The sequence below is a fragment of the Rattus norvegicus genome, chromosome 9 (genome assembly GCF_021556685.1).
Source record: "Rattus norvegicus strain SHRSP/BbbUtx chromosome 9, alternate assembly SHRSP_T2T, whole genome shotgun sequence".
In the NCBI taxonomy this organism is placed as follows: domain Eukaryota; kingdom Metazoa; phylum Chordata; class Mammalia; order Rodentia; family Muridae; genus Rattus; species Rattus norvegicus.
Window position 1 is genome coordinate 60,092,494 of NC_141542.1, and position 25,228 is coordinate 60,117,721.

Genomic DNA, 25,228 nt, shown 5'->3' on the forward strand with positions numbered 1-25,228 from the left:
TTTGTTCTGATACAAAATGAGCTGAGGAGACTGAACCCACCAAATGTCACAGAACCATCTCATAAAGTAACACAGAGGTATCCTGAAGGGGCAGTGTCCGGAGAGCTCCAAGATGCCAGGATGGACAGAGAATGGAGGCATCCAAGCCCCACCCACATACACAGAAATTTGGAAAATAGTAAACCATCGTCATAGAAAGACATTGTCTTTAGCAGGCAAGATACAACTTCAAAACCATGGTGTCCCCATAACATGACCTTGCCGGGTGGTGTATCCCTCTGTCCTTCAGCTGATGCCTCTATCAATCCCCAAACAGAGTCCACACCGAGGAGAGTCTGAGAAGAGGGATACATACAAGGTTTAAACTTCCGTATCTGATTCGTTAGAAGTTCTTAGCAAAATAGTTTAACATTATTAACGCCACCATCCATATTGGCTTTATGGTGATGGAAATTCTTGGAGTCACCCTGCTCACAAAAGAGAGGAATTTATCCAGAAGAATTCAACTGTTCTTGTCTCCCCTAAAAGGAATTGATCAAAGAATGCTCAGTCCTGGTGGGTTAAGGTGCCCTCCATTCCATGCAGAGAAATTCAGCATGCAAAAGAAGGGGAGAGAAAGGGAACGGGATCCAGATAAAGACCCACACAACTGCCTTCTGCCACATGGCTTTGGCATGTGCTCATGGGCATGGTAACCTGACCCCCTTGGCAAAACGCAGATGGAGGGTAAGAAGGGCAATTCTAGACAGAGCCAAGTGAAGATTCCCCTATGTTGAAAGATCCTGCGGCTGCCCTCTCTCTGTTCATTGTGAAAACAATGGCCTTAGCTTGTTTTCGATTCCCAGCAGGCACAAAAGGAAAATCCTATCCAATTTAAAGTGATGCTAAAGAGACATCTATTGGGAAAAGGAGTTTAAACTGAAAAATCTCACATCCAGCTGGTTGCTATTCCTCCCACCAAGTGCTCTCCCTAAGAACGCTCTCATGCTAAAATTGATAGCTGACAATAGTCAGCGAAGAGGTTGGTCTTCACAGCATCTCCTACCAAGCCCACCACAGCCAGTCCTTGCCTTGCCTGAATTGACCCAAAGGCAACGTCCTGAGATACCAAGTCAATGTTTCCCCAAGGTCTGCCACTCAGAACTGTACCACCTTTAAAACATAAGGCTCAGGTGAGGATTTAGGAAGAGAAAACAAACCATAACCAGTGGTTAACGCACTGATCCTTCACAGGGAAAAATGTATACAAAACTTACTTCGATGCCTACAAAAATCGATTTGGCTGTTACCCAGTGTCATTAAACTGCAAGCAAAAAGTCAGTTCTTGATACACCTGGTCCTGGGTTGATGTCCAAGGCTCGGAGTACAGAGCTGATATACAGGCCAGACCCTCTGAAGAGACATCTATGAGGCTAAGTCAAACTGCAGCTACTCCCAACCCTCACAAGAGTCAGAAAAGCCTGGTGGAAAGCATTTAGTAAAATGTGGAGCTTTGAGTGTCCTGGGGGAGGAGAAAAGAGTCAGTCTGGTCACTTTTTCCCTGAGGGATTTCTTAGTTGATGCATCTTCCTTCCTGTTCACAGTTGATTTTACTCGAAGAACTCTCATCACGTAGGGCCTGGGAATTTCACGAATGAGACTCTTGCTACCATATAGCACAATGTCTGCTGCTGTCTGTAGCTCTCCAACGCCAGGAGTGGGCAGCAGCATTATTTTCAAGATGGATTTTTGTTAATAATAAAGAGGGGTCTTGAAAAAAATCACAGCACAATGGTTTTTAATGTTTGAGTTTGAGCTTTCCTTTCTTCCCTTCCTTCCTTCTTCTTTCTTTCTTTCTTTCTTTCTTTCTTCCCTTCTTTCTTCCTTTCTTTAAGGCTAAGGCTAAAGGCAGCTGATAGTGGCCAGTCCTGATTGGCCAACATCTGTTTCTTTACAGGGACCTTACTTGCCAAGTAGCTGGACAGCCATACCCATTTGGTATTCATGGGAAGTGCTTGCCGAACAATAATGACAATAATTGCCTCTCATTCTTGTGTTTACAACACTGCCAAAGTATCATTAGGGCCTTATTTATAGATAATAATGCTTATTAATCACAAGTATTTGAATTTTGGAATGTATTAGATTAATATTCTTTTGTACCTCAGTTCTGTACTAATGCTGTGAAAGACATTTACTGAATGCAACTCATTGGGAATGCTTATTTTGAGCTGAAAAATAATGTGTGTAATTTGCAGGTGAAAGATAAAGAAATTACATGGCTACCTCACCACAGAGACCAACAGCCAATGGGCAGAATCCGGCCCTACCTCTCAAATGAGAAGGAAAGAAAGCAAAGTAAATATGCCTTCCTTTTATTAATTTGTATTTATTTATTTTTTGTAAATACTTAGACGAAGACATCCCTGACAATATGTGCGTCATTCTGTTACCTTAAACCTTCCGCGGATGGCGCACTTTAGGAAAAGGGTCTGGGATGAGGAACAGCGTTTCTTCCATAATAACTTCATAGTGCATACAATTTTAAAACTCAAAGGGGGAAATGAGGTGGCTAATAAAGACCTACTTGTTACATGATCCCCCCTTATTTACTAATCCCTTTCTATATGTTTAATTTCTCTGCAGGCACATAGGTAATCTGGTAAGTATTTTTCTATGCTTATGTGTAACCAAAAATAAGAGTCATTAAAAATTTCAAAGGAGTATTGCCTTTTTTTCCCCCTGGGTTAACACAAGGCCCGTTAGCATAATAAAAATAACTTTATAAATAAACAGACAGTATTACCGGTTCATGATCCACACAGCTCCTCTTTCCTGAAACTGTAACAAAAATAAAATAAAATAAAATAAATGAAATCTGCTGGGTTTTCTTCTCCCCTAGCACACAGTTTTATTAACGCTCGCAGTGTGTGTAGCTGAACAGTATTCAGCGTGTTTAATTAGGGGCCTGCAAAGCAGAGGGACAGGATTTGCCAGTAATTTTTCAGAATGAAAGCAAAGTTTATCAACAGAAAGTCCAGGTGCTCTTTCCTTTAACGATATCCTCAACTAGATACCATTTTAAAAAAAGAAACTGCCTGTAATTAATGTCTACTAATGTTCTTTAGTCAAACCCGTATCGGTTCAACACCATGCTACCCTACTGCCTACATTAAACGGTCTCCAGCCCATTGCCACCCACAATAATTAACCTTGTCCTTTCTCCTGCTCTCAACTTTGTCCTCTGGATAGAGTAAGGGGGCTGCACCTTTAAATCCACCAAAGAAAACTGCCCCTGCAAGGAAAGCTCAGAAGGCTTATTGAGCAACTAAATGTCTCCAAGTCGGATCATCCAAGAAGACTAAGACCTTAACTCATTACATGTAAGACACTAACATAATTCACGGCTTAATATAAATGACCTTTGTGTTCCCAGTTGGGCCCTTTACATGACTCTCTGAGTCAAAGTAGGAAGGTGACCAGTTACCTAACAATTCAGTGGGTATCCATGGTAAAGTCCGGTAAGCCGGGCCCCTCAACTCCCTTTATGTAAACATGGGGTGAATGTCCACAGACACAATGATGTCAGTTCTGTACAGGGGCGTATGTCTGTCTCTGCCGACATTGCTAGAAAGAAGAATCCCGAGATGGCTGACAGACTTATTCCAAATCTTCCAAATCTACTTAGAATAGCTAATTTAGATTGTTCAATTTTCACTATTTCTTTTCAGTAGCAAAGAGGAAGGGTAGGCAGAAATACCTGAATTCTGTGAATAATTAACTCAATTCTCCAATTTATTCTCCTTCTTCAGACATGGCCTGATCATGTATTAAAAGATGCTGTTCCTTGGATGAGGAAAAAAAGTAGACTCTGAGAGGCCACAGATAACTGATGGTCTACCATTGTTTTGGAAGGACGGAGGTTGAGTCCTCATACCTCCCCAGGTTTCTCAGAGCCCCTACTCTATATCTTACCCAGCTACTTAGAGTCTTGGCATGGAGCAGAGTAGACAGCTATAGAAGAGAAAATGGGGAGGGAGGGAGGGAGGGAGGGAGGGAGGGAGGGAGGGAGGGAGGGAGGGAGGGAGGGAAGAGAGAAGGAGAGATTAGTCTATGAATTTAAGTTTAAATTTGAAGGCATTGAGAAGATATTTCTTTATTAAAAAATGGTTTGACAGAATAACTTATATTCCACCAACACCCTGCAGTTTTCTACGAGCCTAGTTGGATATAAAACTTGAGATCTGTCAACATTTTATAGTTACCCTGATTTAATAAGCATTTTTTCCTTCATTTCTTTTAACTGCCAATTTTTTTAATGAAATGGAATCTTGGTGCCTACATTCTGGGGGTTTCTTATTTGCTACATTATAGTTCTGTCTGTTTTTAGACCATGAATGCCAAAGCCTTTATTCTTACAAATCTCTCTACATGTGTAATTTGAGCTTGCCTAACTATTTCTTTACCCACTTCATTAATTAAATTGACAGAAAAGGTTATTTTCCCATGTCGTGGTGAATGAGTCTTCAGATGAATTTTTGAATGAACATTTCACTGTCTTAAGTTAGTACATATCCCTGTGTCCTTAGATTACACCACAGCAGCAGACAGAAAATTTTATCAAAAAAAAAAAATTAGGCAACTCATCTTAAACTTCCGACTACAGAAATTTTTTTACTTCTTCTCGATCTTTGTTTTTATTTTTTTTTAATTTTTGAATTGTGTTGTGGCCATCATTTTAATGTTGGACTTTTAAAGGTATTAAGAAAATAACACTGAAAAACTATAAAGTTAAACCAATTTTTATTTCACACATTTGTCACTGATATTTGGAGGCCCCTGATGAACCGTAAACTTTTAAGCACTGTTCAAAATAAACAGCAATGAACTGTATTGCGGAATCAGTGTCATTATGGATGTGTACACTTTCCAAGGCAGATGTACTTTTACGTAGGCTCGAAAAGTCAAGATTATCTTATGGTAGCTGCGTAAGTGAAATTCATGAAAAAGTTCCTGATCATGGTCTTCAGGAAGCTTCAAAAACTTTATCAATTTCATTTGTTCAACTAGAACCGATACCTCTTGAAAGAGAAAAGTCAGGTCCTACATTTCTTTACATTTGGTTAACACAAACGAGCATTTGGACTCCTGCCAACAACTGTCAATTTATTCATTTTGACGGTAATCTTTAACAGCAACAACAACGAAAAGAAGCTTCCAAAAACTCAAGATTCAAGATATTACTTAAAAGAACCAGGTACGTAGCATGACACCCCATCCATGCAAACCATTTCAAAGGCAAATACATGCTTCAAACTTGCTTCTCTAACTGTGTTTGCCTACAGATCACCTTTTAATGCACAGAGAGGCCCATAACAATAAATGCCTTTAAAATGAGGAAAATAAAATAAAATTGATGCTTTTTTTCCCCCAGTGTATTAGGATCTAACTTTTGGTCTAAGAAAATAGCATTTAATCTATGGGGGGGAAAGAACAAAGGTTACAATGCTTCAGATGGAATATTTATATTTCAAATGTGAGTTTTCGAAGTATGTTGTCATTTTTCTTTTACACGAAACACATTATTTAAGTACATGACTCTTTTAAAGGGGCTGTGCTTAGAACGGTACTAAGAATCTCCTCTTTTCTGGGGTGTCAGCTACCAAAAGCCCAGTCCTCATTTGAAAGGAAATTTTGAACTGTTTCAGTATCATGCACTCAGTTCCTCCTTCTCTGAGTTGCTACTGTTTAACGCATTGTTAATCATAGAACTTCAGAATACTGCACATGGGCACGTTCTATGCAAATATATTCAGTTGGGGTATGTATATATTTTGTTATGTTCTGTACATAAACATCTACCCTTGTGCATATGTATATTTACATCATGTGTAAATACGCAGAGTATATTACCAAACTGTACTATACTTAAGAGGAGGAGGAGCTTCGAAGGAGTGCCAAGCAATATTTTAGTTAACTGTTAACTGCGTACTTTTTTTTTTAATGGAAGTCATTAAATTGCATTTTGGGTTTTGTTTTTCACAGTCCCAAAGGTGGGTGTTGACAGACATGATTATTTCCTGTTTTCCAAAAGGCCAGTTTTAAAATATTATGTTAACATCTGCTTTAAATAATTAAAAGTGGAACGGTCCCCCTTTGCACCTACCTTCTCCTAGGAAAGCCTGTGGGCACAGGTCCTGATAAATAATTCAAGGAAAAACTTAACTTTGATTTCACCAACAAAAGCTCATCCACCGAAACACTAGCATCCCACGGTTACCATGCTTTGTTAAAATGTGGCTGCCTCCAAATTATCTCATGAAAAGGACTGACTGACATTGTATCAAGATGCTGGCTGAGGATGGCCTCTTAAGTTAGGTTAGTGTCTGTTCCAGTAAGTCAGAGGCTTTCTCCAGGACAGGAATGTCTCAAAGAACTGTGTAGCATCGTCTAACATTATGAGGTCTAAGAAATATGTGTATACCATATTTACTCATGACATAAATATACAAGGGCACAAGCATACATGTTTATGCATGTAACAAGGTCTATCCACAACCCCACTGAATACATTTACATAGAATGTGCCCATGTACAATGGACCAAACTTCTGTGGCTAACAGCAGCAGCAGCTCAAGAACGGAAGAAAGGGAATCTTACTCATACTGAAAAATACCAAAGATAGTTCTGAATGATTAGAAATCATCGAGGCAAATGTACAGTAGAGGGGAAGTGTAAGCAAGCATCAGGAGGTTTTCTCTCTATGATCTTCAGAAATCTAGTGTTATAAAAAAGCACTTAGGTTCACAGCCCAGAGGAGAAGAAAACCTTTCATGTGTTTATAAATATCCTGTCCGGTCTCCCCTTGAGAAGTGAACAAACTGGACTGGACACAGGAGAGGGGAAAAGTTCCTGGTTAATGATTTAAGAGAGAGGAATTTATTTTGTCCCAACTTTCCTTCAACTAGTCCACCTTTTTCTCGTGGAGAGATAATTGACAGCCCCTATTTTGTATGAAATTATGGAAATCGCAGCCTAGAAGAATAGGAAGTCATTATTTCACAACTGAAAAGAGGTAGGTGTCTTTACTTCCTCCTAAAATTTCCCATTACTGGAAAGGAGCCAGGAAGTTGAAACGGTGCAAGACAGACCACGATTGTAGGCTGAAGCCCTCCTCCCTATTCCTCCAAAAAAACAAAAACAAAAAACCTTTTAGTCATAGTCCTTAAGACCAAAGCAAGAGAAAACCACTACCCTAAACTCCCTGAAACGCAGCTTCTGAGTGCGTGGGCCTTAGGCTAAAGCAAAACCAAGCCGTCTGATGATGCTGCCTGTTAGCTAGTATTGTCCCTTTAGGCTTTACTTTGGCTCACGTGGAGCCGGCTGTCCATAATAGCCCTGGACCATGAGGTACCACAAGGAAGATCTCTGGGGATCTGCAGAGATGACCTAACCAAAAGAGAGAGGGACGCACAGTGGATAGAGAACAAGCCTGGGGCAGACAGAGGACTCTAAGCTCTGCACTATAGGTACCCACACAGGAGGAAAACAACTAGCATTGAGCATCCTGCTGCGCCTCCTGTCCTGCCTTTCCAAGCCCTGCCCTGCCCCGCGCTGTCCTGCGCGCGCGCCTCACTCACACGCACACGCCTTAGCACACGCACACACGCGCTCACGCACACTATTCCCAATGGTGTCTCTGGCCAGACCGTGGGGCGACGTCCCCCTTTAAGGGCGACGGCCCTGCCCTTCCTGGCGCAGCCCCCTCAAGGAAGTAGAGAGGCACTGCGGGCTCTGGAGCCCGTGGGCCGAGGCCCCGAAGAGACGTGACGGGCAGGTGGCTGCAGGGGCGAGCAGTGGCGGGAGGGGACAACAAGGATCTGGGGTGGGGGGTGCATTTTTGGTAGCTCTTTCCTGCAGCCGCTGGGAACTCGCCTTGGGGAGGGCACTAAGTGACTGATCGCACCGCCTGAGTTGGGGCTGTGCGCGCGCGCGTGGGGGAACCTGGCTGGCACGCGGGCAGTTGAGGGACCCAACGCAGCTGGGCACAAGCGCGAGCCCTCTCCGAGCCCGCCTGCAGAGGGCGCCCTCACGGTGGCGCCCGCGGGGCTACCCGCCATCCCCAGAGCACTAGGGCTAGCTCCTTCCGAAGGGGTCGGGATATGTTACGGTCACATTAGTCACCATCTAGGACCAGAAGACGTCACAGTTCTCAATCCTTTTTTGTTTGTTTGTTTTCTATGCTCAGTAGCTAAAAGGTGCCTGGGTGCGGGATGCAGGGAGAGATAGCCTGCTGACCAAGTGATTCTGCAGGGTCACATCTCCTCTGCGTATTGGGGGACGAGGGATGTCTTTTCCCTAGGAGAGCCTCGCAAAGCGAGAAAAGTTTTCTACCACTTGTGTGTGTGTGTGTGGCGGGGGTGGGTGGGGAACAGAAAGATGAAGTATGAACCTTGCTTCCTAGGGATGGCCAGAAAGTATTTGAAATCTCGCGGACACGCAAGCTCTTTCGCTTGACACACGCGGGGTGACTGGCACTCTCTTCGGAACCCCGCAAACAGGCTGGGCTTTAGGCTGGAGGAGGAAATGCCCTGTAAACCACGTGCCTTCAACCACGGGGTTTTGCCCACCCTACAGCCTTGATCACTTGAAAAGCGAGAGCCACGTTCCCAAAGGAACAAGTTCAGGACCTCACAAGGACATCGATCGAGACTTGATTGGACCCTGGACTTCTGCAAGGACTAGTGAACAGAACCGGAGGAAAGTGTCTGATTAAAACTGAGAGCAGATTTTGCGACACTCCAAACCCTAGTAGCTCTGTCCCCTTCTCACTGCCTAAGTTCAACTGAGCTTGAGAGAGTGACATCCCTCCCTTCTCGGTGCCTTTCCCAAGCCAAGCCAAGGCCAGAGGTGTGCAGAAAAATTTTTAGAGACACCCCATCTTATAAATATGAGAATTTCATCAGGCAGCACAGACTACTCAAAGCGTTCCGTTTTTCTGCGATCCAATTTTATTAGGATTTATTCTCATTTGTGCTCGACTTCTCTGGGGAAATAATGCTTTGATTAATGTAATCCTGGCCCAGGATCCGCCTCACGCCCCTCGACCCTCTCCCAAGAGAAAGGGCCTGTTTGACAAACAATAACAGAGGCGCAACTCTTGCAATCTGCCCACACCTTTGGGGATGTCTGGGAAGAGGGTGACACTCGCTCACACCCAAGTAGCTAAAAGCAGCGTGGAAAGGAGGGAAAGAGAGAGGGCTCTGTGGTAGCCGAACTTTACAGACGCAAAGCCCTAGGTACTTAGGTGGAGGGGGGGAGGGAGGGCTCTTGGGGTAGGGCCCGAGCCTCGGTGTGCGAAAGAGTGCGTAGATTCCAGTACGCGCCTCTCCTCTGCTCGCTCCCAGTATCTACTTCTTTGTCCCTCGCCACAGGCCTCCACTGCAGAGATCTGCACGCTGTGGTTGTGCAGCTCCTTGACCCCAAGGGTATATCCACAGCGCCCACCCGCGGCCCCAAAGCACCTAGAGAACAGGTTTTCCGTGTTAACCAACCACACCAACCTGAGACGCCCTGAAGTCCTCAAAACCCGAATCAGAAGCCCAGACCCTGGGACCCAATTCAACGGTTTTCCTCATCCTCATCCGTCATCCAACCATGCATCCATCCATCCTTGCATGCATACATGCATGCATGCATGCATACCATACAAATCGGTGGACAGAAGCGCGGATAGTTCTTTGCCCAGCTATGGGCTGAAAACGGGCGCCCCCTTTGCAGCTCTCTTGCCTCCTGCTCAACCAAGACCCCCTCCGCGACGGGAGAACAGCTCAATTACGAAGGGAGCAAAGAAACGAAATCCCGGGCTCAAACGCCCTGCCCACCGGAGCTTCTCAGGTCCCCCTTTCTGTAGCGCGTTCCCCACCCCCACGGTCCCCAGCTCAGGGGCGGTCGGGGACGCGCGGCGGTGCTAGGGGTCCTGCCCCGCTCCGCGGGAACAAAGCCCGCCGCGGGAGCTCGTGGCCGCGCTCAGAACGGGTGACAAAGGCAGGCAGGCGGTGCCAAGCTCCAAGGCAGCGCTCCTATGGCCGGGCGAGAAGGAGGCCCCAAAGATGGGTACAATTTGCACCCAGATTTTTCTGGGCGTCTGTGGTTTTTTGGGGTTTTTTTTTTTGTTTTGTTTTTTTCTTGTGTGCCCAAAGACCTGTTGGGTGACTCAGCTCTTATCTATCTGGTCCTGCCACCTCAGCAGCCTTGCTGTTCTCTCATGCCCGCTCAAGTCTCCTCCATCTCAACCAGCTTTTCTCTCCACCTCACTCCTTTTACCTTCTCGCTTTGAGGGTTAGCTTTTTTCCCCTTTTTTTCTTTCCCATGGAAAAGCACTGTTAACCGGATTCTGCAGACAGCTCTATGTTCAAATAACATTCTAAAAGACCTTTCTGGGCAGTCGCTGGCAGAAAGGGGGAGGTAATGGGAGCCTTTTAATTTTATTATGCAAACTGCACTCTAAATAAAATAAAATGCCCTTAGAACGAGTTCGAAGAAAGACAGACTTAGCCCTGAGGCCCAACAGATTCCTGCCGAATTCGGCAAATGTCCCTGTCGGCTCCCACAAATCACATAAATGGTAGAGTCGAGTCGGGGAGGAGAGAAAGACACCACACACACACACACACACACACACACACACACACACACACACCGTGGAATGGAAACCCCATTCCATATGAAAATGGGAACCCAAGTCTCCTGGGGGGGGGGGGAGTTCTAATCGTGCATTCTAACCCTGGATGGGAATTGCTGCCAAGACCCTACCAATAAAATCGTACAATTTTTTAATTTGGGGTACTTTGAATGCTGTGTACTCCAAGCAAAATTTTACTTGATCGGTTTTGTGGGATAAAAATGAGAGAAAAACAGTCCTCCTCGGCATTTGACAGAGTATATGCCGCGACTTCTGGGTGATTTTGTGTGTGTGTGTGTGTGTGTGTGTGTGTGTGTGTGTGTGTGTGTGCCCTGGTTTAATACTAAATTGTTTGATGTTTATCAACTGTCGCTCTGAGCCAGGGATCCTTTCCTCCTCGGGCTTTACTAACCAGGGTCCTTGCAGAAAATTTAGGCAGAAAGGCAAATATGAAAAAGCAATACTGGACACACAGGAAGCCATTGTGAGCAAGGTCACATCATTCTAACACCTAGACTTCCGTTAAGTAGTTTAGTGGCTGAAATTATATTCTTGCAAACTGTGGGATATCAGAAGCATCAACTCTCTGCGAATACACTTGCCACTGTGCTTTCTAAAGTGGATAGCAACGACTACATTTTCTTGAAAACACCATAAAGTAGGGCTGTCCCAGGCAGGCACTGAGTTGGAGAGGGCCCCAGGGAAGGAGCAGAACAGTGAAAGGAGGGCTCCAGTAGCAGAGGAGAAAAGAAGCCAGGAAGCACTGTTTGGCAGATGTGAAAAGAGCAGCAACCATCAGCACGAAATGCCCGATCTACACCAGGCTCCTCGGACAGTAGCTAAGGTCAAATGTCAAAACAAAACAACAACAAGAAAAAGGCACAAAAGTACAAGAATTGCTCTCTAAGATGCTACACCAGCTTTCTTCTCCATCCCAGCACCGTTTGTTGGTTGGGCCTCAGAGAAGATGCTGTAACACTTAGAGGCGATGCTTGGTGGGGGAAGACCTCAAGCAAAGAGTAACTCCAATCTCTTAGGACCAGGACTGGTGCACGAATATAATTTACCAGACACCTCTGGTAAAGCTCAGTTCATATTACTGGGCTATTGTTTGGTTTGTTTGTTTGATTGTTGTTTGTTTTTATGACACACACACATCCACACACACACCAAATTTACCTTGAAATATTTTTCTAGCTAGGACATATCCACGTTTGTTGCAAATGAATCATATTTTCACCATCACCTCTAGTCTATCAGCTGGGCTCTGTGTTACCTAGTGCTAGGAGTTGAAATTTGAAAGAGACCATGATGTCGGGGAGCACAGGAAGGGTGGTGAAGGGCAGCCAAGAATAATCCATTAGTTGCAGCTTCTCCAGCAATTGGAAGAGAGCATTACCAGCCTTGACAGGTCCATGCACACAGCTAGAGTGAGCAAACAGTTGGAAATGGGTTGCTTCAAAAGCACATACAGGATTACCAAGTTACTGTGCTTTCTCAGTTTATTTTCCACAATTAGAAATGCCCTCTAGTTTAAGAAGAAGGGAACTTACTTTAAGGAATCATAGTGTCTTTGAATTCATAATTACTCCTTCAAACTGTTCCCCAAAAAACCTAAGTGCTCACTCCCTTCCTTCAGATCATATAGACCAGCTATTAAAAGGACACAAAGCAGGGGCAATACACACTCCAAAACCATAGCAATACCAAGAAATGGCTCGTTCACTGTCCACTAGGTAAAGCCCCTTTTCTAACCAAAAGCCGGTGCTGCAGAGCCCCCCCCTCTTTTGTATAAGCCATACAGTACAGACTGTAGGTAGGTTGAACATTTATTTTAATGTGTAAATGCTAAGAGAAACTGCTTTTGTGCTGTGCTTTATTGGACTGCCTTATCATTACCAAATGGAAGCCAGTGAGGGGGTGCCCGTTTCATCTTGGGCACATCTGACTCAGGTAATTTTCTGCATTCTCTCATTTGGCAAAAGCAATTTCACCATCCTCAACAATTAAGTCTGTAGCTTTTGCCCAGAACTTTGGATCTTAATTTATACCCACCTTGATTATTCCCACCCTCAAGACATCGCAGAATTCTAACGTGGTCCCTGTAAAGTAGCAGCTCACCTCAAATTAACTTGTTGCTTTACCCCCAAATTCTTATATTCTGCTTCTTTTACTGAAAGGTATCTAAATCTATAGAAATCACGAGGGTTCCCTCCACTTCCCTGTTCTTTTGAGTATGTTTTTTGAGAAAGAAAAGGGGGGGGGGGGAGCAGCTGCTTAGACAACCATAGCTCCCAGGAACTATAACACAGGAGAATGGGAGAATGTGCTATGTGAAGAATAGGGAGGCCTTCGCCAATGTTTTGCGATATGAATGAATTTTTAAAAAGTGTCTTTTTCTACTAGTACATTCTGAATGCTTTGAACAACCCTGGGCGTGCAAAGCAAGCTAGGTTTTGGGTCTTGTCCCATTCTGTGGACTCCTAGAAGTCTTTTGTCTGCAACGCAGTGCTGAGGAAGAAAGCAGTGTTTGTGCTCAAATTACAATTTCCCCAATTCTCCACTCGGTTTTATTAGCACAAACCTGACAGTGCATTTCCTGACTAAGTGTAAGGTCCAGGTGAAATCAAATGGTTCAAGTGTATCTGAGTGAGTCTCTCTTGCTTGCATGATTCCTATAATCTTTCAAACCTAGATGAGCTCGCCCTTCAATCCAACCCTGACCTGCTAAAATTAGTTTCAAAGAAAAACTTAAGGCTGAAGCCTGGTTGGCTTGGAGCAGTGTTGAAATGAAGCCAGTGGCAACAGCCCCCACCCCTAGAGGAGCAGCGAAGCTATCAGAAAGGTCAGGCTTTGTGACTCTTATTCACAGGTGCCTTCAGCTGCACTGTGGAAGCCAGCTTCACGCCCTAGTCACTCAAGCCTTGTCTTTCTTAGTAACTCTCTAAATCTCCTTGGGAAAATTGTTGGAGACAAACTGACTAAATCCTCAAAACCAACTAGGATTTGCTCTTTGCTGTTTTAGGTAGCCTCCTACTTTGCTACAGAACTTTTTGGCTCTTTGTTACGGTTTTCATTGGCAGCACCCATACACAAAAGGAAAAAAAAAAAAAAACATCTTGGAGGCAGAAACTTTATGCTCCACTAAAATTCCACTTTATCTGTCCTTAAAAAGGTTCAAGTCCACGGTTACCTCTACCCTCTGTCTAGATTGCATTTTCTTTTCTCTACAAAGCCTTTCAAGGCTAACTGTTAAATCCTTTGAAGAACAGTGGGAATGAAAATAGCTACTAGGTATCAAATGGACTGAAAGATCCCAGCACCTCCTATATCCTCAAGACCCTGTTATACCCAATTGTGAGATTATATCCTGCCGAAAGAACCATCATTTTTACATATACTGCTTCAGAATTCATTTTGCTTTCTAGTTCAATTCTAAAAAATATCTGTCATCATCAGCCTGATAGTTTCCTAAGTAACCTATACTGTAACCATAACAGAAATTCTTTAACTGTTCTACTGTTCTCAATGTTTTCTCTCCTCTCTCTCTCTCTCTCTCTCTCTCTCTCTCTCTCTCTCTCTCTCTCTCTCTCTCTCTCTCTCTCTCTCTCTCTCTCTCTCTCTCTCTCTCTCTCTCTCTCTCTCTCTCTCTCTCTCTCTCTCATAAAGAGCCCTAGCCATACTTTCCAGGGAGAAACAGTTTCAACACTCTCTGACTTCCTGGATCATTTGCAGACCACGCTAGCGTGGGAGAGATCACTGTCCTGGTATTTTAAAATCCTGTGTTGTCCAATCATTTCCTTTCTTCCCTTGAACATACACAGGAAAGGTAAGGGTGTTTGTTCTTCTGGCAAGTTTGGAAAGACAGATTTGCTTTTGAACTGGCTACATTTTCCTCAGCTCCTGCTAAGTCGAGTCAGTGCGCCCCCTGCTGACTAGTCAATAGTGTAGTGCTAAGCAAAGTTTATTTTGTTCAGTAAACCGTGTCATATAAAATTAACAACAACCAATAAAATTAGCTTATATGTTTCAACTGTAAAAGTCCAAAACAAAATAAAGCTAGTTTTAGTGGTCCTAGAAATCTCTAGTTTGGCTTCTCCTCTTTGGCTGAATCAAGGTCCTTTTATCTAAAGCCCAGTGCACAAACATATAGCTTAATGTGACGAGTGTTCTTCCTTTTATTTCTTTCTCTATGGCAACCAATATGCTCTGCTCAGAAATGTTCCCCATCAAGGAAACAAATGATCTTCAGGGAGCAGCTCTATATGGCATCTGGTCCAATGGAGCACACGGAGTTAACCCCAGTCAGAGGCAAGGCTGTAAACAAGGGGAGGAAACCTGGTGATTCTGAGCCCCTCCCCAACTGACACCTCTTCCTCCCCCATTACAAACCACTGCATTGATTTAGCATCAACTGTTTCCAAATAAATTACCAATTCAAAATTGCAAGGTGTTCTGTATACAAAAGTGCAGCATAATTTCAGACATTTGACACACACACCCCCTCCCAATGTGGCTTTCTTCAAAAGAACAAATCCAAGAAGCTTTTAAAAATCATCCCCTGACTATTTCACTAAAGTGAGATAATCACACTGGCCTGGACTTAACATAGCTATTTCTTTCAGCCATATTTATTTAAGTAAGTACACCTCTGAATTTTAAAAAACGGGGGGAAAGTGATAAGGAGGGATAGAGCTGACTGTCACAAATAGAGAACATGGAAAATCTGGTACTCTATGCTGAAGCTCCAGTGTCCTTGGGGAGTGGAGAGCGGGATGTCCTGGTTAGTTTTGATTGATCACCTTCTTTCTGATGGGTTTTCACTACTGAGCCAAGAGCTGCAGCCCACTGCCTGCTCCCCAGTTGCAGCTTTAACGGGGGGGGGGGGGGGGGGGGGAGACATTGACTTCCTGCCTCTTCTCCCTCATTGCTTCCTCATCTCCAGCCCTCTGCCCTCTGGTTGCCAGCCCCCTCCCCTCCTCACTCGATCCTATAGCTCCCTGCCCTAATCTGGGCAGATTCACAGATCAGTTACCCCCACCATCGACAGGCCAGGCTTCTCCCTCTTTCAGCCCTGATCCTCTGGGGGGGGGGGGGATTCCAAATAAGAAACACTTATATAGTGCATATTTAGTAAGCAACTCTTTTCTAGGGTTTACCCCTCCCATGATCAACAATTAAAATTAATAGATCTCTCTCTCTCTCTCTCTCTCTCTCTCTCTCTCTCTCTCTCTCTCTCTCTCTCTCTCTCAGAAGGGTAAAGCTCTTGCTGTGAGGGCCATTGGAATCAGTCCACCTTTTTATGTATTATTTTAGCAACGTCAGACCTGTTTTACTCACTCCCTCCGACACACTTTCCCTTCCCCTCTCCTCCCAAGCAATAAAAATAAAGCTTCCAAAGCTTCAAGAACACGAATAAATACACCAGAAAGGAAGGAAAAGGAGGAAGCAGAGAAAGAAAATGAAAAGGCAAACAAAACAACAACAAAAAACACTTACCCAGCAAATTCCCAAGGTTAGACTTTTAAATAAAAGGTGGTGGTTGGTTTTTTTGTTTGTTTGTTTGTTTTTTTAATTTTTTTTTTAAATAAGGTGCCTGGAGGGGCAGAGGAGAAGGCATGTTCTTTACTCTCCAGAGCCGAGGCTTCCTTAGCCTTCGCTTTACACTGACTCCTCTAAGCCTGGTTCTCACTCGTCTATTATTTTCACCAAAATATATGAAAATGTATGCAAATGAAAATCAGCACTAACTGTTCTCCCCTTGTTATATACTTTGGATTTTTTTTTTCCAGACAAAACAATCACACTCCGCAGAGGGAGGGGGCGGATGGGGTGGGGCGGGAGTCCGGGTTTGGGGGGGGAAGCTGGGGAGCGATTTGTGAACTAAGTAGGGGGGGGGGAGAAGGGGACAGACCTGGGAACAGAAGTGCGTTTCTGTTATTGAGGAGCACAGTGTTTGGGGGGGGCTTCCCGAACGTGCACACCCTCCTTGCAAAGAGAGAAAGTGGATCTGTTTGCAGGGGCGCTATCCCGTTTCATCAGGCCACCTGAGACGGCTTTTGAAAGCGTGTACTGTGAAACTCATAGCAGTAATTTAGACAAAATCCTCACTGTATATTAATGAAAGGCGGCCCCATGGCTCTGTTCCTATCCTCCCCATTCAGTGTAAACAAAACCACGAGACTCTTTCGGTTTTTGAGCCGGATCCAAGCAAAATCGGCAGGAAAGGAAAACACGGGGTGCTGGCACCGACTATTCAAACGTCTGCACCTGGAGATCTCAGATTTATTCAATGAAATCTGTGTTCCATCTTTTATATATACATATACGCATATATAAATATAAAAAGGAACCTTTTAGAAGGGAGGGGGGAATCCGTTCTGTTTGGGGCTTTGGTTACTGCTGCCTTTTAGATCTGTTCCTACGATGGTATCTTTTCACCCCGGCAAGCAGGAGCTGGACCCGATCCTACATAAATGCTCCGCATCTACAGTTAATCTCCAGATCACGCAGAGGCTGCGAGGCTGCTGCTGAGCTGGAGAGCTCCCTCTGTAACTGAGTTCACCTAAGTGAGCTCGCTAGAGAAATTATGCATCGGGGAGAAGGCAGACCAGTTCTTTATATTCGGAGCACACCGGCAGCCGGGTTACGTTCTCGGCTGCAGCTCGGGCTGGGGACTGCAGACTGCAGGCCGGTGCCCTGCAGCTGAGGGTGCGGGGTGCAAGCACACGCACACTCATTAAGAGTCGTGTATTTATTGAATGTCCGAATTGGGTTAGTTCATTGGAAATCCCCAAGGAGGATTTAATTTGCCCTTGTTTTCGTTGCCACTTTCTCTTTTTTCTTGGTTCGCTGAGGTTCCTCTGTGCGGCGTTTCCGCTTGGCCGCTTCCCCCCCCCCATACACACCCCACCCCACCCCCTCTTCTCCCGCCTACCAGGCGCACTCCTCCTCCCGGCCCCTTAACTCTTTCAGCTGGGTTGCGGCTGAGAAAGCACTTGTCGCCAGCGGTCAGAGCCACCTCGCAAACCTGAGACCCAAAGAAAAAGGAAAATAAAGCGCCCCCATGCCCAAGAATAGCAAGCGAGTAAAAACCCCACCAATGAACACACACACACACACACACACACACACACACACATACACACACACACACACACACACACACACGAGTCAGCAGTGAAGGAGGCGCGCGGGGGTGGGGTGGGGGGGGGACAGCTAGCGGCCCTCGGCCCTCTAGGCGAGCTGAGGCAGACACTGCTTTCTAAAGGCATTGGGATCGAATACACTTACGATGAATCTAGGGGGACGGTCGGGCTGATTGCCTTTCAAATACCTCGCGTGGCTTCGTTGACCGGCACCCTCCAAACTCACAAGGGCACGCATGATACTTGCAAGAATCCCAGAGGAGGGTGGGTGGGAGGGAGGAAAGGAGGGAGAAGGAGGGAGGGGGGAGCGAGCAGCCGCAGCAAGCGGTCCGTCTCGCACGCGCGGGCCCCGCGCTGGTACAGGGCTGCAGGTTTCCCAGATGATGGCATCCGAGAACTTAAACAAAGAAGGTCGCCGCCGGCGCGCCGCGGCTGCACAAAGTTGCAGTGGCGAATTTCCAAGAAGCTTGGCCACAGGAGCTCTGCGCCAGGCAAGCCTTCCTTTCCCACCTCCCACAGGACGGAGATGGGGGCCCACACGTGAAGGGAAGAGGAAACTTTGAAACCAGTGGGGACACATCTGTCTATAGGTATTAGCTTGAACCGTACATCCGCGGCGCGCGCTTTACAAATCTCTCGCGTGGGGTGGGGGTGCGACACAACGCAGACTAGGTAGAATGGGTAGACTGCTATTTTTCATGATTTTTCCCCTCTTCATTTTCCTTTTGGTTCCCCTTCTCCCCGCCCCCTCCTTTTCTCTTCCATTTCTCCCCCAACCCCCCAGACCAATCGCGAACGCAGGGAGCCGCCAAGGGAACGCAGACGTTTGGGCCGGACACTAAGAGTTAAGATGTGGCGATGGGGTGGAGCGGGGGGGGGGGCAACGGAGGGGGCGGCGGGGGAGGGGCGTGGAGGGGAAAGTGGCGCGGAGGAGGGAGGCTGGGGGGGGACGACAGATTTCCAGCTTCTACGACGCTCTGCCTAAATTAAAAAGCAACCAATCGGAACGGCCGGAAGGGGGGCCAGGCGTCCTAAGCCAGTCATTCCAGGCCTGCCAATCACTCAGCGGGTAACCAATCAGCAGGGGCCCTGGTGCTCGACTTCCTTGTATTTGGGAAAGTGTGGTGGTGGGTGCGCGCTTGCGGCGGAGGGTAAACATTCGACAGTCCCTGCTCTGAGAGGGAGGGACAGAGAGCGAACTGTCAGATCCTAGCGGGAGCGGGCGCTCGAGAGAGAGAGAGAGAGAGAGAGAGAGAGAGAGAGAGAGAGAGAGAGAGAGAGAGAGAGAGAGAGAGAGAGAGAGAGAGAGAGAGAGAGAGAGAGAGAGAGAGAGAGAGAGAGAGAGAAACAGAGAGAACCTGGGCGCAGAGCTAGCTCCCGCTGCAACTCTGCCCCGGCACTCCTGCTCCCGCGCCCGCCGTCGGGTACTCTAGGAGCGGTACAACGTGCCCACAGGAGTTGGTTGTGTATCAAGGATCCCCTGTACGTACATACACATCTCCACCTCCACCAATGCACTCTTCTTCCTCCTCCTTCTCCAGACAACTGCCGGGGAAAAAATAAAACATCAACCCCAACCTTCAGCAGCAAGGTAAAAGAACAATTCGACATTTTTTTCCTGTTCAATTTTTGCCTTGTTATATTTGTTTCCTAATTTCTACCCAAAAGGAAAGATGTCGCACCAGACTGTGAGTGTTGCGAGGAAAATGAAAAGGGACGCTTGTTTCAGAAACATCCGAGAGCTCCTGCAATAACAACTTCAGAGAAATGCACCATCGCAAGAAGTTTTCCTAGGACAAAACAAAACTTGAAAGGAGAGAACCAGAGGGGGAGAGCAGGAGCCAGCCTCCCCACTTCGCAGACGCGAGCCGCCAGCATCACCACGCCTGTAAGAACCGGAAAAGTTTTACTATAGTAAGGAGAAACAGTAAGATGTGTTGCTGAAGAACGGGGAAGACAGCGGACCAACAAGGAAAGGCCGGATTTCTGGCCACCCACAATTTGGCCAAGGAAGAAAGGAACCGCTTCGTCCTTTGTTGTCTCCGGTAAAACCTTCGCTTAGCAGGTGGACAGAGCCCTGTGCCCGGGCAGAGTCCGCACCCGCCCGAGGACAGGAGCAGCAGCGGAGCCCCTGCTCCCGGAGAGAGCGCCCGAAGTACGGGTCCCCGCCCCAGTGGGAGAGCCTCGCTGGAGTCAGCCGATTGCTCCCGGCCAGGGGGGAGACCACGACCCCCCCTGAAGGGGCTGGCCACGGAGCTCGCCCGGAGAAGCGATCCCCCCTCCCCAGGGCACTGCTCCTGCTGCGGCGGCTGCTGCTGCTGACCGAGGCCAGTCAGCGACCCCCGCGCCTTGCCAAGCGGCCTTGCAGCTGCAGCCCCGGGCCGCGGCGGCGGCGGCGGCGGGGGCGGAGGCGGCGGAGGAGGAGGCGGCGGAGAAGGCGGCGGGGCCGGCGGGGACCCGGGGCGGGGGAGGAGGAGCGGGGGGAGGAGGCGGGAGGCGGGGGGGCGCGGCGGCGGCGGCGGCGGCGGCCGCGGCTGCTGCTGCGGCGGCGGCGGTGGTGGCGGCGGTGGGGTGGCGGGAGCGGAGCGGCATGGCCACGGCGGCTTCTAACCCCTACCTGCCGGGGAACAGCCTGCTCGCGGCCGGATCCATTGTGCACTCGGACGCGGCCGGGGCGGGCGGCGGCGGAGGGGGCGGCGGCGGTGGCGGCGGCGGGGCGGGGGGCGGCGGCGGCGGCATGCAGCCGGGAAGCGCCGCCGTGACCTCGGGCGCCTACCGGGGGGATCCGTCCTCCGTCAAGATGGTCCAGAGTGACTTCATGCAGGGGGCCATGGCCGCCAGCAACGGCGGCCATATGCTGAGCCACGCGCACCAGTGGGTCACCGCCCTGCCCCACGCTGCCGCCGCTGCCGCCGCTGCTGCCGCCGCCGCCGTGGAAGCCAGCTCTCCGTGGTCGGGCAGCGCGGTGGGCATGGCCGGCAGCCCCCAGCAGCCACCACAGCCGCCGCCGCCGCCGCCGCAGGGCCCCGACGTGAAGGGAGGCGCTGGACGCGAAGACCTGCACGCCGGCACAGCGCTGCACCACCGCGGACCGCCGCACCTCGGGCCCCCGCCACCGCCCCCTCACCAGGGACACCCTGGAGGCTGGGGGGCCGCAGCCGCCGCTGCCGCTGCCGCCGCCGCCGCCGCTGCCGCCGCTCACCTCCCGTCCATGGCGGGCGGCCAGCAGCCGCCGCCGCAGAGTCTGCTGTACTCGCAGCCCGGAGGCTTCACGGTGAACGGCATGCTGAGCGCGCCCCCGGGGCCAGGCGGTGGCGGCGGCGGAGCGGGCGGTGGAGCCCAAAGCCTGGTTCACCCGGGGTTAGTGCGCGGGGACACGCCCGAGCTGGCGGAGCATCATCACCACCATCACCACCACGCGCACCCGCACCCGCCGCACCCGCACCACGCGCAGGGACCCCCACATCACGGTGGCGGCGGAGCGGGGCCAGGACTCAACAGCCACGACCCGCACTCGGACGAGGACACGCCGACGTCTGACGACCTGGAGCAGTTCGCTAAGCAGTTCAAGCAGCGGCGCATCAAGCTGGGCTTCACCCAGGCGGACGTGGGGCTGGCTCTGGGCACTCTGTATGGCAATGTGTTCTCGCAGACCACCATCTGCCGCTTCGAGGCCCTGCAGCTCAGTTTCAAGAACATGTGCAAGCTCAAGCCGCTGCTGAACAAGTGGCTGGAGGAGGCCGACTCGAGCACCGGCAGCCCCACCAGCATTGACAAGATCGCAGCACAGGGCCGCAAGCGCAAGAAGCGGACCTCCATCGAGGTTAGCGTCAAAGGCGCGCTGGAGAGCCACTTCCTCAAGTGCCCTAAACCCTCGGCGCAGGAGATCACCAACTTGGCCGACAGCCTGCAGCTGGAAAAGGAGGTCGTGCGGGTCTGGTTCTGCAACCGACGCCAAAAGGAAAAACGCATGACGCCCCCTGGCATCCAGCAGCAGACGCCGGACGATGTCTACTCGCAGGTGGGGACCGTGAGCGCTGACACACCGCCACCGCACCACGGGCTGCAGACCAGCGTGCAGTGAATGCCGGGGCGCAGCGCGAAGTGGGCCGCCGCCACCACCTCCGCAGCCGCTGTCAGCACCGCCACGGTCACCGCCGCTGCCGTCTCTGAGCCGCCGCCGAGAACCACCGCCGCCGCTGCTGCCGCTGCTGCCGCCACCGCCGCCGCCGCCGCCGCCGCCGCTGCCGCCGCGCAGACCCAACACCTGGCCAGTGCCAGGGTGACCAGGCCTCCTCCCCTCCGCCCAAAGACAGGCGTGCCATGGCCCTAGGAGGGGGGAGAACAGCTGGAGACTGATGAGACTCTTTCTGAAGTCCAAGGAAGGAGGGACCAAAAACAAATTTTTAAGCATAATAAATACCAAGACTGTTTTATATGCATATATAACAAACAAAACCGGAAGAGGAAAAGGGAGGAACAAGGACATCTCGTTTATACTGTGGTGGTGTTTTGTTCCTGTTTTGAAAGAAGGGTGAAGATGCCTAACGCACCAAAACTACACACTTGAGGTACTGTCCACACCGAGATGTCCTGCTCGGCGACAGTGGAGAACACCTGCCTCTGAGATAAGAGAGACCCCCTCCCCGTTCTTCCACTTCTTCCAAAAGGGCTGCCTAAAAGATCCATGGAAACTTTCTTTACTGGGAGCGACCTGAAAAGAAAGACGCACCAGGTTTCCTGCAGGTCTGACTCTGCTCCTCGACAGTGTTTTTCTTGGCCATATTCAAGTCTTTGGGGAACAAATAAATCAACTAAGAAATGGGAAGGAAGGAGAAACAGAGTCTGGGGGGGGAGGGAAGATTCACAGCTTCTGAAGTTAACAGACTGAACAGGAAAGCCAAAAGAAAGCATCCTTGCCGTAAACTTGGGAATAAAAGCATCGCGAAAGAGCCAAGGCTGGGCGAGGCTGAAGGGTAGGTATGTCCAGCCGCAATCCGCCAGCGGAGAGGGCACAACAGCGGGGCCAGGGCCCAGCCTTTGAGACCGCCCAGAAGGGCCAGGTCTCCCCCACGCCACTGAACCCGGGCTTTGCCGACTGCCGCTCGGGGTGGACCATGCCTAAAGATTCCGCCGCTAATATTTTTTTTATTAACATTTTTTATTTTTTATTTCTGGACTGACTCCGATAAAAGGGTGTGGAAAGACAGCACCAACCGCGCACTTCCCTTGACTTCTGCCCTCGATCCGTTGCCAACTTTGATTGAATGGGTGCTGCGGATGTGATTATGTAATACTGCCATTTCCAAGCAGTGTTTTTGGTAGGTTTTAATAAACAGACTTTTCAAATGACGGCAATATAGAATCGTTAGATCCGTTGTTGATCTAAAAATATTTGCTTTATATTTTCATTAAATGACTTCTTTTAATATTTTATTCAAAATACTTATGAACTGCTGCAAAACGGTAATTTATTTTTCCCCAGATCTTGTATTACGTGTTTTTTTCAGACGAGCACAAATCAAAATGAAATGAAAATATGGACAGTTGTTAGGTAATAAGGGTATCTTTTGATGTGATCATTTGATTGTAATTTAATTTGAGTAGTGATTCCGTAAGAGCTGATTGAGAAAATAAATTTGTTAGAATGAAATGGTCTGTGTCTGATGCATAAACACTGTGTGGGAAGAAAAGAGTTCTCTAGAAAATATTTTTTTACTAATGCAGATCCTTAAGTCATAGCATTAAGAGAGCGGATCTTCCCCACGGAAAGGTATGTTTGAAACCTCCAGAACAGGATAGGGTTGCTAAAATATCTGTGCTTTTAGCAATAGTGGTTATTCACTCCTTGTTGGTCCATAAATTTCACAATATTCTCCTTACCCTCAGTTTCAATGGGTGTCTCTAGTGCTTTTGCTGAGTGATCTATAAATACTAGTCATTTTCTTGAAAGTACCTGTGTTTTGCTACATCACCAGTGAAAATATGCCCACCTTTCAGTAAATACAGTTCCTCTTAGGTCAGCCTCTCTTTTTTTATCTCTCTGCCTTCCAATATATCCCTGGATTGTTTTTGTTGTTGTTGTTGTTGTTGTTGTTGTTGTTGTTGTTGTTTCTTTCTTCCTTTCTTTTCTTTCTTGCTTGCTTTTCTTTCTTTCCCCCTTTGTGGATCAATAGTTGCGAAGGGTAGTTTATAAATTTATGAAGTATTTTGATATCAGTGACTCCCCATCCATGCCTACGTGTGATTAAAGTTCAATTATTAAGCCTACATTTGCTTTTTCTTTCTTATAGTTCTTTCCTGAAAGAGGACGGTGCTGAGCCCTGCTTTGCTCTGTCCTGAGACTGTTCCCAGCTCAAACTGGAGGCTGCCCAGTTCTGTGGTTTGATCCTTCAGAAGTATAATTCTTCACCTTTTTTACAGATGCTGAGGCTTTAGCTATCTAGGTCACTTTTTAGCTAAGACCCTGCAGGACGGTCACATTTATCAAGTTAATGCATCCATATTTACAAGAGGGAAATACAACACCTCAGCCTGTAAGTGCTAAAAAGGAGAAAGGCTCTGATTGGTTGAGTCCTTGTATTGTATGTATGTTTTTTAAAGTACTGAGGTGGACAAAGAATGATTCGACATAGGAGTTTTCCCCAATCTCAGCTACCATTCACCTTTTGCCTAATTTTGTTACCTTCAAAGGTTCCCCCCTCCCCAAATATAGATTTGATTCCAGGGTTAAAAAAATTCTGGGAAACTGAGGACATGGAATAATTATTTCTCCCAGACAGACCCAAGAGCACAAATCAAGCCCAGCTACATGTGTTTGGGTTGCATTATTTTAGACACCAACTTGTAGTAAAAATCACTAGCATTCTGATTCAAGAAGTCTGAAACAGGCCATATTTATTAAGCAGAGAGAAGTGAAGGGGAAAAATCCACATTTTCTTTTTCTCTTTGCTCTCGTTCTCTGTTTCTTCTGTTATTGTTATCACTTTTCCTGGAGTTGGGGTAGGATGAGAGTCATTATCTTTTTGTTTGTTTGTTGCTGTGTTTTGTTGTGGTGGTGGTTGTTTGAGGGACGCTGCAGGTAAGCCAAGAAGGCCTCACTGGAAGCTAGGAATGAGCCAGGTTGTCTGTAAATGAATGGTATACACCACTGGCGTGTGAGAGGAATCTTGGTGGGTTTTGTTTTGTTTTTGTTTTTGTTTTTATAGTTTTTGTTTGTTTGCTTGTGTTCTTAGGGGATGGGTTTTTTATTATTTTATTTTTGTGGTTTTTTGTTTGTTTGCTTGCTTGCTTGCTTGCGTGTTTTGTTTTGCTTTGCTTTCATGCTGGATAGTGGTGCCTACTAGGTATTAGGTAGGGAATGGGTCTGTTTTAAATACCAGGAGGTATCTGCTTACTTGATTTAGCTCATGACAAA

The 25,228-nt window shown here is 47.7% G+C and overlaps 1 protein-coding gene and 2 long non-coding RNA genes across 3 annotated transcripts in view; 2 read left to right on the forward strand and 1 right to left on the reverse strand.

The window, feature by feature from the left end:
* Positions 1 to 18,037, reverse strand: part of Pantr1 (POU3F3 adjacent non-coding transcript 1) — a 45,275-nt gene extending 27,238 nt beyond the window's left edge. The window contains 1 exon segment of the long non-coding RNA NR_132639.2: positions 17,957 to 18,037. This is a non-coding gene — a long non-coding RNA (POU3F3 adjacent non-coding transcript 1).
* A 274-nt stretch (positions 18,038 to 18,311) lies between these two features.
* LOC148003704 (uncharacterized) lies at positions 18,312 to 19,566 on the forward strand. Its single transcript, XR_015629126.1, has 4 exons — positions 18,312 to 18,401; positions 18,596 to 18,655; positions 19,353 to 19,402; positions 19,480 to 19,566. It is a non-coding gene; the product is annotated as an uncharacterized LOC148003704 (long non-coding RNA).
* A 769-nt stretch (positions 19,567 to 20,335) lies between these two features.
* Positions 20,336 to 23,464, forward strand: Pou3f3 (POU class 3 homeobox 3). The gene is given in 1 exon segment (NM_138837.2): positions 20,336 to 23,464. A coding segment is annotated over 1 exon segment (1,494 nt). The 5' UTR covers positions 20,336 to 20,401; the 3' UTR covers positions 21,896 to 23,464.
* Positions 23,465 to 25,228: the final 1,764 nt, after the last annotated feature.